General features: G+C 38.9%; 1 protein-coding gene across 1 annotated transcript; it reads left to right on the top strand.

The window, feature by feature from the left end:
* Nucleotides 1-2,048: 2,048 nt before the first annotated feature.
* LOC21409549 (coatomer subunit gamma-2) lies at nt 2,049-14,729 on the top strand. The gene is made up of 18 exons (XM_024165571.1): nt 2,049-2,306; nt 2,733-2,830; nt 2,928-2,978; nt 3,157-3,270; nt 3,372-3,572; nt 3,656-3,757; nt 4,635-4,742; nt 4,825-5,058; nt 5,408-5,658; nt 5,766-5,937; nt 6,041-6,196; nt 6,274-6,324; nt 12,003-12,143; nt 12,265-12,459; nt 12,560-12,691; nt 12,788-12,961; nt 13,385-13,624; nt 14,120-14,729. The coding sequence occupies exons 1-18, from the start codon at nt 2,261-2,263 to the stop codon at nt 14,312-14,314; spliced, it is 2,661 nt and encodes an 886-aa protein (XP_024021339.1). The 5' UTR covers nt 2,049-2,260; the 3' UTR covers nt 14,315-14,729.
* Nucleotides 14,730-18,103: the final 3,374 nt, after the last annotated feature.

Here is an 18,103-nt window from a genome sequence, read left to right as displayed (position 1 = left end):
CAGGAGTTGTGTCCCCTTTTTTCCTTCCGGAAATTAATTTGCATTTTCACTCGTGTACTTTTGAGCAATGTTGTTGTTGCTGACCGTGTAGTTCCAACCTAAATTTTAGGTTATATGAACTTTGACGGAGGAGTGTGAAATGAGGAATATTGGCAAAACCTAATGTTCTCATGTGTTGTCTAAACATGAGGAGGAAAATAATTATTGGGTATTTGTTAACTATATATTATTAACATTTGTGTGTAGCTTATGAGTTAAGGTTTTATATGTATGTGTGCCTTAATTAGTTCTTGTGTGGTCATTTGAATTGCCGGGATAGGAGAATTTAACCGGTAGTCGTCCGAACGTGTTTATGTCTGGTGAAAAATATTAATTGCTAGAGTGCATATATAATGATGTGTGAATAGACCCGACCATTCTTTTAGAAATTAGAAGTTACACAAATTATAAGAGGCGCAATTGAATCTTATCAATCAAGATCGGAGTCTAAAAACTCGTCCTAAAGACTCTATCTTATCAATTAATGTGCATATAGTTAAGAATTGTGATATGAAATACGATTTATTATTTTGGAAAAACAGTTTTAGTCATAGTAATGCTAGTATTTGACTCATTCACTATAAAATAATTTTCAAAATTAGACAAGTTATCTTTTCCCGAAATTTATCTTTTGTTTTATAAAGGATGTGTTCATTCGATTAATCTTTATTTTTACAAGCCAGACGTGTTATATATGAAAAATAAAAAGAATATATCTGAAAATGATTTTTGTTTAAAAAAACATATACCTGAATAATTCTTTTTTTTTTCTTTTGTTTTTGTTTTTGGTGAAGAAAGGCAATAAAAGCGTCGTTTACAACACGTTTTCAATTTCAACAATGAATAAGGAATAGGACAGGGTCTTATCTGTAATCTTCAACAATAAAAGAATTAAGAAAATGAAACCCGAAGTCGTAATAATAGTAAAATTATGCTTAAAATATCAATAATCAATAATATTAATCAATGATAAAATAAAAAGGCGAGTAATGTCCACCATTTATTCCAGGAGGATTTATCGGGATGTAAGGGAAAAAAAAAAACCTTAATTTTAATGAATGTTCTTGATAATTTGAATTGTGGCACTTATAAAATATCTAAACTATTTGGTCGAAATGTGGTTCTATTGTAATTTCACATTCAAAAAAAAAAAAAAAGTTTGCCATTCAAAGACTGGACAGTACTAATACATTTCCTTATTAAAATATAGTCATCTGATACAATTTAGATGTTAAATAAAAAGGAAAAAGATTGAAAAATTAATCTCATTTTTAATCCCCAAACTATAAATCAAATTCAGATTAATCATAATTTTACAACAATCTAATTTTCTAAAATGAGTCCCATATTTATCAAATTGTATCCAATCAAATTTTATTCATCTGAATAGTAAAATCTAGTCTAGACAATAAAAGCCATGGGAGAACTATGTGACGTTTAGTGGGAATAGATTTTGTAATGTTATTGTTGGGCCACGATTAGTAACAAAAGAGTACCTGTCTTTTTAACAGATGAATGAATGAATGAAATGAAATGATTAATTAAGACAATTTTAACAATTTAACCATAAATAACAAAAATAAATTTAACCATAAAAAAATACTAAAAAGAAGTGATTCATATGATATATGATTTGGCCCATCAGCCCATTTTGTATTTTAAGTTGTAGTGCTCGAGTTTCCCAAGCACTTTTCCCGTCCGTAATTAAGTCAGATTCCAAGGGTACTTTTGAAAATTCAACCACTTTAATAGATCACGGATCCGTTTATTTTACCAATTTCACTGATTTTACCGATTTTAGTTTAGAATTCGATTTTTATTATAGTAAAAGGCTTTTTAAAACTATCATATTTAATTTTTTTATTACAATAAAAATTTCTTATATAAAATCACATCTTAACTAAAATTAAAAACTCGAATCAACGAACTAAACGGACTCCATATGTGTCCCGTGTCCTTACATACTGAAGTGGCGCATTCCGGTTGCTGTTACACGGAAAGCACAATTTTCCATCCGCAGAGAATCGTAGCCCTTTCTCACCATCCGAGCCATCCTTAGCTTTGGGTCTTCTAATTCATCTTCTCTGAACATACAATCTCTCTTCCAAAGACCTCCCTCACTGGCGGTGTTCCTTCTTCTCCAGAGCCAGAGAAACAAACACAACAACCGTCGGTACAAATCCCTTCTAGATCTATCTAGAAACTTCCATCTCTCTACGCCATGGCTCAGCCTCTGATCAAGAAGGACGACGATCGCGACGACGAAGGTACCTCCCTTTCCTTTCTCGATCTGAATTTCCATTTCCATTTCTGTTCAATTCTCGCTTCCCATTTTCGCAACTGCTAAATCAGCCGGTCGTTTCTCAGATCTCTTGTTTTACGCAATTTCTATGTCATTCATCAATAGATTCGAGTGAATTTGGGGTTTATCTGTTATTGATCTGGTTCGTTTTCGGTTGATCTGGGTAATTTCTCAGTTGCATCGTTCGTAAATCACAATTTAGATTTTGTTTGAATTACGCGCTTAATTTTCTCGGTTCGTATTGATTCAATGTGCTAAGTTTAGTGGTTTAGATCTTGTATCGTTTTTGGTTTGTTTTAGCTCTCGTTTGAAAATAATGATTGGATTTGTCGTCAACTGTTAATATAAACGTTGTTTTGATACAAATTCGGTATATTTGTCGGTTTCACAGCGGATTACTCTCCGTTTTTGGGGATTGAGAAGGGCGCTGTTCTTCAGGAAGCTAGAGTTTTCAATGATCCTCAGCTAGATGCGAGAAGATGCTCGCAGGTTATTTATTTTCTCTCCATCCGATACTCATTTGCATTTTAGCTATATTCTTCTGTGTTGTTCAGAACTGATTTGGGTTTATTCCGTGTTGATTCAGGTTATTACCAAGCTTTTGTATCTGCTGAATCAGGGAGAAACCTTTACAAAGGTCAGGTTTCTTATATACTGAGATCTATGCTTTTTATACGGACTAACTATAGTATATAAGTTTATCTGATTGCTTCCTTTTCTTATCGATTTATTTGTTTTGATTTTAGATTGTTTTCAGAATAACGTTGTTGTATATTGGTGATATCTATTAATATCTTTGTGCATTATATTAACAGATTGAAGCTACGGAGGTTTTCTTTGCTGTGACAAAGCTTTTCCAGTCGAGAGATATAGGATTAAGGAGGATGGTTTATCTAATGATAAAGGAGCTCTCCCCTTCTGCAGATGAGGTGAGACATTCTATTCCAGTGGACACAATTTTCTTACGTCTTTTACATATGCATGTTCAAAAATCGAAACTGACTTTTGCTTATGTTGGTGCCAACATTAGGTTATTATCGTGACGAGCTCCCTTATGAAGGACATGAATAGTAAAACTGATATGTATCGGGCGAATGCCATTCGTGTTCTCTGTCGGATTACGGATGGAACCCTTCTTACTCAAATCGAGCGATATTTGAAACAAGCTATTGTTGATAAGAATCCTGTGGTTGCAAGTGCTGCTTTAGTTAGTGGCATCCATTTACTCCAGGTGCTCTTGTTGTATTCCTTGTTGTGGGGCTGATTTTTCATATTTAGATGATCCTGTCCTCACATCCCTCTACTTTCTGACAGACAAACCCAGAAATTGTGAAAAGGTGGAGTAATGAGGTTCAGGAAGCTGTTCAATCAAGAGCGGCTCTTGTACAGTTCCATGCACTGGCCTTGCTCCACCAGGTACCTGGTTTTTTATTTATTTATATTCTACCATCTTATTAGGAATTTGAGGGGTAAGTTCTTCCACAGAAGCCCAATTCTTGGGATGATTTGACCATGAAAACGTTAGCATTCCTCTTCTAGTATGTTAGCATGTATAGTACGGAGAAGCCATAGTTTTAGTTTTTTAACTATTGATTAATGTCCTTTCAAACGCCAGAGCAATTCTTTCCTTAGTTATCGTATTGGCTTGATTCATATTTTGTCCTCGCTTTTATAATTGCATCATTTTTCCTTAGTTATGATTATATTTTCATCAAGTGCAGCGACATTAACCATATTAGATTATTATTTATCAATTGTTTTAGGATTCCTGAACAATGCATTTTGCGGCCTTTTAGGTGTTTCTTTGGTACTAAGTCTCCATAGTTTACACTTCCGAACCATTAGCAATTAAGAAACAGCAAAATGGCGAAAGTGCATTTTCCCTTTTTTAGTTTCATTATCATCTGTTTTTAGTTACACAGGCTAAACTTCCCTTTCTATCTCAATAATATCTTGAATGAATAAATTTGTATCTTGCTCATGAATACCTTCTAGGTACTTTATTACAGCTTAGATAGACCCCCGCTAGAAAAAGCCTGGTATGGAGGAACCTTTTTTTTCTGTTGAAAGTGTTTTCCTCCATACAGGAGTTTTTTTGCAATAGTTTCCTAGTAAGAAATCCGTTAATAAATTATACTCGTAGGTATCATGCTAATAGTGGATTTCAAGCTGCTATCTAATTTGCTCTGATTTCCTTTTCTTGAGTGTTTAACATTTAAGTTTAACCTTGCTTAGATTACAGTAGAAAATACATGGCTTTCTTTCTAATAATTCTGTATTCTTGAAATTGCAGATACGGCAGAATGATAGATTGGCAGTGAGCAAGTTGGTTACTAGCTTGACAAGGGGAACTGTTCGTTCTCCATTGGCTCAGTGCCTATTAATTCGTTATACTAGTCAGGTGCTTATTTAGCTGAAAATATCGTTCATAACTAAATGATGTATATTCCTATGTATCTTTTAGTTATATTATACCCATGCAGGTTATCCGAGAGTCAGGTGGCAACACACAAACAGGGGACCGTCCATTCTATGATTATCTTGAGAGTTGTCTACGCCATAAGGCGGAGATGGTTATCTTTGAAGCTGCCAAAGCAATTACAGAGCTCAATGGTGTGACCAACAGGGAGTTAACTCCGGCAATCACCGTTCTTCAGCTCTTTCTAAGCTCTTCAAAGCCAGTGTTGAGATTTGCTGCTGTGCGAACTTTGAACAAGGTTTTTCCCCAACCAATCTGTTCCCCTAACTCCATTACTTATTCTCATGAAACTTTCTTACGTAAAAATCATTTCATGACTATTTTACTTGGTTGGAGAAAATATTAAAGCAACTTGAAGGCAGAGGTGGTTATCTTGTTTTCAGTGAGTTAATAAAAGAAGATAAAGCGTGAAAGTAGGAGGTTATAAACATAAGAGACTTTTTTTTTTTTTTTTCAAATTAAACCTCTATTATATCATATTTACTTCTTGTGGCAGTGAATTTTCTAGCTTTATAGTTGTTTCTAAAAATTCCTGAAAAATTATGTGGCCGAAAATTTATTGACGAATGATTTTTAACACTTTGCAGGTGGCAATGACACATCCAATGGCTGTCACGAACTGCAACATCGATATAGAGAGTTTAATATCTGACCCCAACAGAAGCATTGCCACTCTTGCAATTACCACGCTTTTGAAGACAGGGAATGAATCAAGTGTGGATCGCTTGATGAAGCAGATTACTAATTTCATGTCTGAAATTGCTGACGAGTTCAAAATTGTTGTGGTGGAAGCAATAAGATCATTGTGTTTGAAGTTTCCGTTGAAGTACAGATCTTTGTGAGTAATACATGTTTTGTGTTTTAAATATTCATATTTTGCTGGTCTTATTTTATTTCTATGAATGAATGAAATAGTCTAATGTTCCTTGTTCTGGTTTTCAACAGAATGAACTTCCTAAGCAACATTCTCAGAGAAGAAGGTGGTTTTGAGTACAAAAAGGCAATTGTTGATTCAATTGTTATCCTCATCAGTGATATCCCTGATGCAAAAGAAAGTGGATTGCTTCATCTATGTGAGTTCATTGAAGATTGTGAATTCACCTATCTTTCCACACAGGTGGGACTTATATCAATCTTTTGCTGAACTATTTCTTTAGCTCTAGATGCTTCTTTTATAACCCTCTAATGTCCATTGCACTGTTGTAATTTTGATATTATAGATTCTTCACTTTTTGGGGATTGAAGGGCCAAAAACCTCAGATCCTAGCAAATATATCCGGTATATTTATAATCGAGTACATCTTGAGAATGCAACTGTCCGGGCCGCGGCTGTGAGCACATTGGCAAAGTTTGGTGCCTTGGTTGATTCTTTGAAGGTGTGGTCTCTCTCACTCTCTTTTCACCCATTTCAGTTACTTATGTGAGTTGGAAATGTTCATTTTTTCTGTTTCAGCCCCGAATTTTTGTTCTGCTCAGACGGTGTCTTTTTGACTGTGATGATGAGGTGAGTTCCTTCCAACAATAACAGATTTTGAGGCTTTGATACATTTGAGTTATATAATATATGACGTCACATATATCATGGGGAGTGCATGTAGCGTTTTATTATGCGTTTATTTTCCTGGTTCATCTTGTTTTCAGCTTTGGAAAGTGATATGTCTAATAAGCCCTTGCTTAAGCAAGTGTATGTGCGGAAAGGCAAGAGGGGTGAATAGGTTAAGGGGCTGTGTTAGTGATTAGTTGTTAGAGGAGGAATGTTGAGAGTTGTAGAGGATAGTGTGTATAAATAGATAATCGGGGGGGATAGAAAGGAACCAGGAAATTATTGGAGTCTTGTAAAGGAAGTCTTGGCTTGTGCTGAGCAGGGGAGATCTGGCAGTGTCTCGAAGGACTGCTCTTGTATTCATTTCTGTTAGTCAATAAAGGTTACTTTCGTTCTTTCAATTCTTCTTAGTTGAATACTACATTTTGTTCTTATCAATTTGGTATCAGAGCATCAATTCTGGGCAGAAATGGCAGCAAGAAAAACAGAAGAAAGATTCGAATTAGTGGAGAAGGAGATTAAGGAAGTTAGGTCTTCGGTGGAAAAAGGAATAGGTGAGATGGAGAAGGGAATCGGGGAGGTTAGGGCAGAAATTTCCCAAAATCGGGTGGAATTTACTCAGAACCTCACTGAGATTCGCCGAATGATGGAGGAACAGATGAAATTCTTCAGAGCTCCGTCGACGGCGCCGGAGAAGACAGTTGCTCCGACGATCGCGATCGTGGAGGACTGCGAAGCGAATCGCGCGGTGGATCGCGAGTTTTACCGTACGGGAGCGGCGGAATCTCATTGGGCGGGCACTTCGGGGTGTCGCGCGAGACGGGAAGAAGGGCCGGAGGATCCTAGGGTTCCGCAGAACGTGATTTTTCCGGCGAGAGACACTGGGTTGCGTGAGAAGGGCGAAGATTGTACGGCGGATCTAGGGTTTCGTCGTAATCTAGGCCGAGAAGAGAGAGAGAGAGAGCCTGGGTTAGCTAGGGAGCTTCCGACGGTGGTCAATGAGAGAAACTAGAATGGTAAGAGAGGTGAGGGGTGGGGTGCTCCCTGTGAAGGGGAGGCTCTGGAATTTGATGAAAGATGGAAGGGGTTTGGTGGTTGTATCCACCGGGCGATGGAAAGAGGAAGAAATCCTCATGTGGGAGTACGGTTTAGGGATGAATGGGAGGGTAGAGGAGTATTGGAGGAATTACCGGTTAATGAGGAATGGGCGATGCCTCGAAGGCGGCAGGTGGAGTGCCCAATTTTCAGCGGGGATGACCCGGACGGCTGGGTGGTCGGGATGGAACAGTTTTTCTCTATCAACCGTTGCTCGGAAAGGGAAAAATTGGTAACTTCTGGGATAGCCTTGGAGGGTGATGCACTGTCTTGGTTTCAATGGCAGAATGGCCGCAGGCCTTTCCATAGTTGGGCCGAATTCAAGCTGGCGTTACTTCAGCGCTTTCGTTCTTCGTAGGAGGGGAATCTTTGTGAGAGATTTTTAGCCATTAGACAAGTGAGTACAGTGGCCGAATACCGCAGGAAATTTGAGGTTTCGGCAGCCCCACTTCGGGATGTGCCGGAAGAGGTTTTGGAGGGGATTTTTGTCAATGGTTTGAAGGCGTAGATTCGGGCAGAATTACGGCTTTTGAAACTAGAGGGGTTAGGAGAAATTATGGAGATTGCTCAAAGGATCGAAGAAAAAAATGAGTTGCTTCGTCGTGAGGGATCGGAAACAAGGTTTTCAAGGTCACTATCACATAACTTCTCGAGGGGGGAATTTTCATCAACTCCGGCTCGATCCACACCAATGGTGGAACGACCATTGAGAGGTCCTGCTCCCTTGGAGCACACGACAACTCCAAAGCGAGATTTTCCGTTTCGTAAGTTGTCGGATTCGGAATTACAAGAAAAGAGGGAAAAGGGGGTGTGTTTTCGGTGCGATGAGAAGTTTACCTTTGGTCATTGTTGTAAGAAGGAGCTGCGGATAATGCTAGTGAGTGATGAGGATGCCGAGGATTGTGAAGAGGAAGGGCTGGTTTTGCCGAGTCCTGAGTGGGAGGAGGGGCAACCGGAACTCATTGAGTTATCATTAAACTCGGTGGTGGGACTTTCGACGCCTAAGACCATGAAGCTTCGTGGCTTGATTGCTCGACAAGAGGTAATCGTTCTAATTGACTCCGGCGCAACTCACAATTTTATTTCTTTAAAGTCTTGTGGAGAGATTGTCAATTCCTATTTCTCCCACTGCCGGTTTTGGAGTCCAAGTGGGAACAGGGGAATCGGTTAGGGGAAAAGGAATTTGTAGGGAGGTAGCGTTGAGTTTACCACATGGAAGTGGTTGTTTTAAAGGGCGACATGAGCCTTTCCACCACTATGGTTTCGCTTAAAGCCATGGTTAGGACTATAAGGCATGAGGGCCATGGTATCTATTTAGAATTGTGTGCCTTAGATGTGAACAAAGAACCGGCTGTGAATGGAATCAGGGAATCCGGCCAGCAATTGCAAGAACCGATTAAGGAAGTCCTACAGCGTCATTCGGCAGTCTTACATATGCCGGATGGACTTCCTCCTCAACGGATGAGGGATCATTGTATTATTCTTCAGGAGGGTACCGTTCCCATTAGTGGCAGGCCTTACAAATATCCTCATTTCCAAAAGAATGAGATTGAAAAGCTAGTTCGCGAGATGCTAGCGGCTGGGATTATTTAACCTAGTAGCAGCCCATTTTCTAGTCCAGTTCTCTTAGTTAAAAAAAAAGATGGCAGCTGGCGTTTCTGTGTTGATTACTGTGCCCTCAACAAAGCTACAGTTCCGGACAAGTTTCCTATTCCGGTAATAGAAGAGCTTTTGGACGAATTATGTGGTGCCACCATCTTTACTAAATTGGATTTAAAATCCGGTTACCACCAAATTCGGATGTGTAAGGAGGACGTTCCGAAAACAGCTTTCCGGACTCACGAGGGTCACTACGAATTTTTGGTGATGCCTTTTGGTTTGACCAATGCACCGGCCACTTTCCAATCTTTGATGAATGAGGTGTTGAAGCCTTTCTTGAGGAAGTTTGTTTTAGTCTTTTTTGATGACATTTTGGTTTATAGTAAGACTTTTGAGGAACATGTCACTCATTTGGACAAGGATTTTTCTGCATTGGAGACCAACCATTTATATGTTAATAAAAAAAAATGCATTTTTGCTAGTAGTCAGTTGGAATATTTGGGCCATATTGTGTCGGGGGAGGGTGTGTTGGCGGATACTAGTAAAATTCAAGCGATGTTGGAATGGCCGACTCCTCGTTCTTTAAAGGAGTTGCGGGGTTTTCGTGGTTTGACCGGTTACTACCGGCGCTTTGTGGCTGGGTATGGCCATCTTGCTTGGCCGTTGACACAGCAATTGAAGAAAGACAGTTTTCATTGGACAACGGATGCGGAAACCGCTTTTCAAGAATTGAAAAACGCCATGACTACGGTCCCGGTTCTCTCCCTACCGGATTTTTCCCAACCCTTCGTAGTTGAATCTGATGCTTCGGGGTTTGGAGTTGGCGCGGTTTTGATGCAACAGTAGCGGCCAATAGCTTATTTCAGTCAGGTGTTGTCATCTAGGGCTCGTACAAAGTCGGTGTATGAGCGCGAGTTGATGGCGGTGGTCTTGGCCATACAAAAATGGCGCCATTATTTACTTGGGCGCCATTTCGTTGTCCGTACGGATCAGAGAAGTTTTAAGTTTTTACTGGAGCAGCGATTAGTCAGCGAGGATCACCAAAAGTGGTTGTGCAAATTATTGGGCTATGATTTTGAGATCCAGTACAAACCCGGTTCTGAGAACCGAGTGGCTGATGCTTTGTCCAGGCAGCCCACGGGGTTGGAATTGTTGCATCTTACCACTTCGGCGTTCTATGACGGGGCTGGAATTTGCCAACAAATTAGGGCTGCCCTGTGTGCTAATTCCGCTACCGTGAAGGGCTTTTCTTTATGCAATGGCATGTTTCTCTACAAGGGCCGGGTGGCTTTGCCCTGACAGTCTTCTCTCATTCCGGTCCTTTTGGAGGAGTTTCATGGCAGTAAAGTTGGCGGTCATTCCGGAGTCCTGAAAACTTATAAACGGTTATCTTCGGAATTCTTTTGGTATGGCATGAAACAGGACGTGATCTCTTTCGTGGCGGCTTGTCCGGTTTGCCAGCAAAACAAGGTATCTACTTTGTCTCCGGGGGGGTTATTGCAGCCGTTGCCTCTTCCGAATCAGGTTTGGGATGATATTTCCATGGATTTTGTGGAGGGTCTTCCCAAATCGGAGGGTAATAATTCCATTTTGGTGATTGTTGACCGACTGAGTAAGTATGCTCACTTTTTGGGTCTTCGCCATCCTTTTTCTGCTAAGTCGGTGGCTGCTTTGTTTGTTAGAGAGGTGGTGCGGCTCCATGGTTTTCCTCGGACCATTATGTCCGACCGTGACAAGGTATTTCTCAGCCATTTTTGGAATGAGCTTTTTACGTTGCAGGGTACGGCCTTACATCATAGTACGGCTTACCATCCTCAAACGGATGGCCAAACGGAGGTGGTGAATAGGTGCTTGGAAGCTTATTTACACTGCTTTGTGTCCGGGAAACCTACTCATTGGTTTTCTCATCTTGCGTGGGCTGAATATTGGTATAACACTAGCTTCCATGTGGCTGCGGGAATGACTCCTTTCCGGGCTTTATATGGCCGCGATCCTCCCAAATTACTACGATTTGAGCCGGGCTCAACAGCTAATTCCTTGTTGGAGCAACAATTGCAATCGCAGGATGCTATTTTGGATGAGCTTCAAGCACATTTGTTGCAGGCCCAGCAATCTATGAAGTGGCAAGCGGATCTCAGGCCTTATTGTCATCGTTCGTTGGCCAAGTTCACCAATGAGAAACTATCTCCACGGTTTTATGGTCCCTATAAAGTGCTTGCGCGGGTGGGTTCGGTGGCATATAGGCTGCAACTTCCCGAGGCTGCCAAGATTCACCTGGTTTTCCATGTCTCTCAGCTTAAGAAAGCCATTGGTTTGGCTGTTCCAGCCCAGGAGGTCCCGCAAGTTTTGACTGCCGACTTGGAGTTACGCGTGGAACCGGAGAGATTGTTAGCTACTCGTTTTTCTTTTGTTACTGGACAGCTGGAAGTCTTATTGCAGTGGCGCCACTTACCCGATTTTGAGTCTTCTTGGGAACTTTTCGATGTCATGAGGCACCAATTTCCTGAATTTCACCTTGAGGACAAGGTGACTTTTTTGGGGGGCGGAGTAATTGATATGTCTAATAAGCCCTTGCTTAAGCAAGTGTATGTGCGGAAAGGCAAGAGGGGTGAATAGGTTAAAGGGCTGTGTTAGTGATTATAAATAGATAATCGGGGGGATAGAAAGGAACCAGGAAATTACTGGAGTCTTGTAAAGGAAGTCTTGGCTTGTGCTGAGTAGGGGAGATCTGGCAGTGTCTCGAAAGACTGCTCTTGTAATCATTTCTGTTAGTCAATAAAGGTTACTTTCGTTCTTTCAATTCTTCTTAGTTGAATACTACATTCTGTTCTTATCAGAAAGCAAATAAATTCCATCTGTTTTTTCATTCCAAAAATATTGAATTTGCGGATAAGCATTCACTTAAGGGTATTACAGTAATGGCTGCGAGTGATCTTTGTTTCCAGGTTCGTGATAGGGCAACTCTTTATATAAATACACTTGGAGGAGATGGCGCTGTTGTTGAAACTGGCAAAGATGTAAAGGACTTCCTCTTTGGATCTCTGGATGTCCCACTTGTCAATCTGGAGACGAGTTTGAAAAACTATGTGAGTTACTCCAATCTCCTTAAGCTTCTCTGCCATTTTAAGGCTGTTATCTCATGTTCTTACCATGTTTTTGTTTTTGTTTTTGTTTTGTTTTGTTTTTTTTTTTTTAATGTTGTTGCAGGAGCCTTCAGAAGAGCCCTTTGACATCAATTCTGTGCCCAAGGAGATTAAGTCTCAGCCGCTTGCAGAGAAGAAAGCTCCTGGTAAAAAACAACCTACAGGTGCTCCTCCAAGTGGCCCTCCATCCCCAGACGACGCATATGAGAAGTTGCTTTCCTCTATTCCAGAGTTTTCAGGCTTCGGGAAACTATTCAAGGTTCTATGTCTGAAACTTTCCCCTGTGCTTCACAGCACTTTCAAATGTACTTTTTAGTGGTATTGAAGTACTCGGACTATTTGTTGTTATATTTTATCAGTCCTCAGCACCTGTGGAGCTTACAGAGGCAGAAACTGAGTACGCAGTTAATGCTGTTAAGCATATCTTTGACAGCCATGTTGTAATCCAGTATAACTGCACCAATACAATCCCAGAGCAATTGCTGGAAAACGTAATGACTAATTAAACCACGTCTTGTATTTCGTAACTCTATTGAGAATATCTTTTTTTCCCCTTTCCCTATATATATGTTCCCATTTATTGACAGGTCACTGTTATAGTGGATGCTTCAGAAGCTGAGGAATTTTCTGAAGTAGCAACCAAGCCTCTTAGATCTTTTCCCTATGATACACCTGGACAGATTTTTGTGGCATTTGAGAAGCCCGAAGGAGTCACTGCAGTTGGAAAATTTTCAAACATGTTGAGATTCATTGTTAAAGAGGTATCTAGTTCTTTCCCTCCTTTGATGATGTCTATGATCTCTTTTCTCTCTCCTTTAGTCTAATTAGGTCATTTTATTTAGTTATCATAGATCCTAGATTTGTTGAGCTGTGTGCATTTAAACTTGATTAGCATTACTACACGTGCCTTGTCATCTTGGGTAAATATCGAAAGAATATTTTCGTTGTAGAAAGTCGCAGGATATAGGTCCTTGGGAGCATTTACTGTAAGCGCATCTGTTGTAAATCAGTTTCTGCTTCACAGTATGATCATTATTTACTAGAAAATCAACCACGGAGGGTAAATGCATGTTTTAATGGGGAAATCCTTGACGGAATGTATTCAAAGTGCATCCTCAAGGACGTACCCCTTTTCAAAACCGTTCTTCTTGTTGTTTTTTAGGATTAATTTCTGGATTCTCCAGGTTGATCTGAGCACAGGTGAGGCAGAGGAAGATGGTGTAGAAGACGAGTACCAGCTGGAGGACCTTGAGGTTGTTGCTGCTGATTACATGTTGAAAGTTCCAGTCTCCAATTTTAGGAATGCATGGGAAAGCATGGACCCTAATGGTGAGCGAGTAGACGAATATGGCCTTGGCCCAAGGGAGAGCCTGGCTGAAGCTGTGAGTGCCGTGATCAACCTTCTGGGAATGCAGCCCTGCGAGGTAAGTTTGATCAGTGTCTCACACCATCATTTTCATAAATGTCATTAGTAAAACTTACCCTTAGGTCTAGTTATCCATATCTAGGGATTGACTACGGCTTGAATTTTTATATTCCAATCTTTTTCTATTTCGGATTGGAACAATAGATAACATGGGAAGGTTTCATGACACTGTTTTCTAGAGCCTTAAATGAGATTACTTGTTTTATCAAACAAAAGGAGAGCTCCTGTCTAGTTATACTATAACGCAACAATTTTAACTAAGAATGATCTTGTATAAATCAAATAATACATTTATTAACTTCTGTAATATAGTGGAGTTGTCATTTTCTGAGGTTGTCATTGACAGATTTGGGATCTTATGTTATTGGACCCTTCTAAGCGCTGTGTGCAGATACTTTTCTTCCTACACAGTTTCTAGTAGATTGTTTGTATCTTCTCTGAATTGCATTTCAAGAAGCTGTTGTAATCTATTTTCCCTTGGGCTTCGTTTCAGGGCACTGAAGTTGTTCCCAACAACTCAAGATCACACACAGCTTTGCTATCTGGTGTATACATAGGCAATGTGAAGGTGCTAGTGCGGCTGTCCTTCGGGATTGATAGTTCGAAGGAGGTCGCAATGAAACTAGCCGTCAGATCTGAGGATGAGAACATCAGTGATGCCATTCATGAGGTCGTCGCTAGCGGTTAGTTGGCCGCAAGTGTTTTGTCTGTCTCAGAGGCCTTTTCATTTTCTCCATGAGATAGTTTGCTTAAGACTTACCAACAATGGAACCTGCCATTCTGTAGAGAGATGCACTTCACAAACGCTTAAAATTTTTAAGGTTTTCAGGGGGTTACTTTGCCAAGGGACCTTTTTTCTTGCTCATTGTTTACATGGTAGGGTTCATCGGAATGGGATGTCTTGCCCCCTCCTGTTACCAGTATTTCCTTTTTTTCTCACTTTAATTTTTCTTTTTCTTGATAAGTAAAATTCATATTTTCTCATTATATGTGACATTGAATTTTGAGGCAGCGCCTTGAGTTACAAATTAGTGAATTGTAGTTTTTGCAAACTAAACTCGGACCTATACAATTAATGTATTTTTTCTATAGTTGGTATTCAATCCAATAATTGAGGACTAACGTTACTGGTTATTCTTCTTCTAAGGTGAGCTGGTGAGCTCTTAGAACTAGCTAGATTATCCTCGTCCATTACTATCTTTAGTTCCTGTAAAAAATCTCTCGCCTCTAAAATAGAAAACTTAGTAGAATACTCTTACATCCTTAAAACTGCTATCGTAGAAGAGTCTGTCCCTCTTTTGTTAAGCCCGTACAATGTATTTAAAAGACACTGATGTACTATTAGACAACTTATCTTTAATATTAGACCTACCGTTAAAGAATATTGAAATTTTGCAGACGCAATTCTCACATTTTACCGAGCATGCTTGGAAAAAATAACCTCAAAAAAATGAAAAAAAGAAAAACGTAGTCAAAAAGCCTTCGGCCCGTACAGTGGGGCGCCTAGGGGCCGGGATGGATTAAAAATTCACATTTTATTTATGTTTTGCATTTTAAAATTAATATATGATTTTGAGGAATTAATAAAACAAGCGGTACCATTTTTTGATGAATATTCTCTTTTTTATGAGTATTTTTTGTCTTTAAAAAATATAATAAAATAAAAACGACGTCAAAATATTTTAAAATTTTACAGGCACGATCTTTATATTTTTCTGAGCATGCATGCACAAAATGGCCACAAGAAATGAAAAAAGAAAAATGATGTCAAAAAGTCATCGACTCGTGCAATGGGGTGCTCAGGGGCCGGGAGGGGTCAAAAATTCAAATTTTATTTATGTTTTGTATTCTAAAATTAATACACAAATTTTAAGAATTAATACAACAAGCGACACAATTTTTTCATGTATATTCTCTTTTTTTTTATCATTTTCTCTATTTTTCGTAAAATAAAATAAAAACGACTTCAAAATATTCTGAAATTTTACAGACACGATCCTCACATTTTTCTAAGCATGCCTGCAAAACATGGCCTCAAAAAATGAAAAAAGAAAAACGTTGTAAAAAAGTCATCGGCCCGCGCAGTGGGGTGTGCAGGGGCCGAGATAGGTCAAAAATTTACATTTTTATTTATGTTTTGAATTTTAAAATTAATACTCGATTTTTAGAAATTAATGCAACAAGCGGCATCATTTTTTGATGTATAAAATGACGTCAAAATATTCTGAAATTTTACAGACACGATCCTTACATTTTTCTGAGCATGCCTGCAAAAAATGGCGTCAAGAAATGAAAAAAGAAACACACTATCAAAAAGCCCCAGCCCGTGCAGTGGCGCGTCCAGGGGCCGGAATGGGTAAAAATTCACATTTTTATTTATGTTTTGCATTCTAAAATTAATACACTATTTTTATGAATCAATGCAACAAGCGGCACTATTTTTTGACGTATATTCTATTTTTTATGAGTTTCTCTATTATTTATCTTTGAAAAATAAAATAAAATAAATACAAAGTCAAAATATTTTGAAATTTTACAGACAAGATCCTCACAATTTTTTGAGCATGTTGATTACGCCCAAACGTGTACAAAACAAGCGGTCAATTGTAGCATAATTAGGACGGTCGATCCCACGAGGAAGTGACAAATTAAACAAAAAACGATTAGTAAATAATAAACTTTAGGAGATAAATAATAAAGTAAAAATAAAAGAGAATGTAATTTTTGTTGAGAAGTTTAAGTGTAAGAAAAATGTATGGGAAAATTATATAATTAAAACCGGTAAGGCATCGAGATTCCCCTATATGCTTCGTTCACCCGAATGGATTTTGATCTTTGAGATTACTCAATTAAAAGTTTCACATCCTAAACTAACAATCGGAAAATATATATTTGAAGAACATGTGAATTAAAATGTATTCGAATGAGTAAAATTCTAACTAGAAAAAATTATCTTATGAGAAATCTAAAAGCGACAATATACCGTTGGCAATATTGCAGTAAAAGACTACTCATAAAACAATACTTACTAATATATAGTATCATGCAACAATCACATAAAAAGAGCTTGACTAGATTTATATAAAAGTTGACAATAAAATATATCAATATGAGAAATTAGAAGAAGATAGAAGAAGATTAATCACTCAAATATATAAACTTTAAAGAACAAATGGAGAATCAAAATCCACTCAAGATCACTTCACATATAGGTTTCTCTCTAACCTCACAAATTAGAGAAAAATGTGTCTAAACTTAGATTAAAAATCAACCACCTAATACACTAAACAAAGCCCTATTTATAGAGTTTCTGAGCATGCAAAACGTTGCAATCAGTAAATAAAACATAAAGGGACGTTTTATCTAAATAAATTGGGTTTACAAGGCTTTAATCAGAGATTGAATGCTGAAACCATCCAACGGAACCAAAACGGATCGCTGGCTGAAGAATCCCAAACGGGTGGGACACGTGGCGCTCACTGATTCACAGAAATGAGATGAGAGGAGAAAACTGTCGATAGCTTTGGACACGTGGCGAGCTGTGGAAGGAGAGCAGCAGCACGCGGGATCCACGCGGAAGAAGAGAGACGCTCGCGTGGAAGGAACTCGCGCAGGGGGAAGGGCTGTGTGTGCCAAGCGCGCATGCACCAAGGAGCAGCTGGGCCCCACACGTCTGCGGCAAGCCAGACTTCGATACGTGGCGCAGTTTGGGACTGGCGTGGGTTGGACGACTTAGCGCGGCTCGGACGGCTGATGGGCTAATGGGCCTTTTTCTTCTTTTTTTCTTTTAAGTTTTGGCCTAAATATTTTATTTCCCTGCAAAACAAATTAAATTAAATTAAAATCAAATACTTCTACTTAAAATTAATTCCACGAAAATATTTAATTAAAACTTAATTTATTTAGCAATTATGAACAATTTAAGTGCATTTTCATGCACTTATCACAACCCCCAACCAGCTTATTCCTAGTCTCTAGCAATTCAAGCGAAAGAAAAATTACGCCAAGCTGAAAATCCAAATCAAAATAAGCAAAATCACCTAAGCAATCAAACAAAACATTAATAAGTCATCAGAAAATGCTATCAAAACTACTTTAGTCATAGCTCCAGAGTCGTGTGTGTGTGCACCAAACCGTATCCCTCTTACCATAGTCCATAACACAATAGCATAAAAAAATTCACCAAGAAAAAGTCTCAACTCCATTTACCTCACGGGTGTCAGAAATATTTTAATGCAAAGGATTTTTCACTCATGGAGTTGGAAGTCAATCAGTCAACGCTCAAGTGAGAGAAGGCAATTTAAGGACAAGCTAATAAACAAACATTAATCAAATGATAGGCAAATCACATGTCTGGAACAATCCATCACTCAAACCATAAACAAGCTTTTGGGATTTCATTCTGGTCAAAAGGAAGATCTCATAAACAAACAAAGAGCCGAAAAATACAAACAATTATACACATTTTTTTCTTTTT

The sequence above is a fragment of the Morus notabilis genome, unplaced genomic scaffold (genome assembly GCF_000414095.1).
Source record: "Morus notabilis unplaced genomic scaffold, ASM41409v2 Scaffold115, whole genome shotgun sequence".
Lineage (NCBI taxonomy): Eukaryota > Viridiplantae > Streptophyta > Magnoliopsida > Rosales > Moraceae > Morus > Morus notabilis.
The sequence above is the reverse complement of the archived record's forward strand: the minus strand, read 5'-3'. Positions and strand labels throughout refer to the sequence as shown.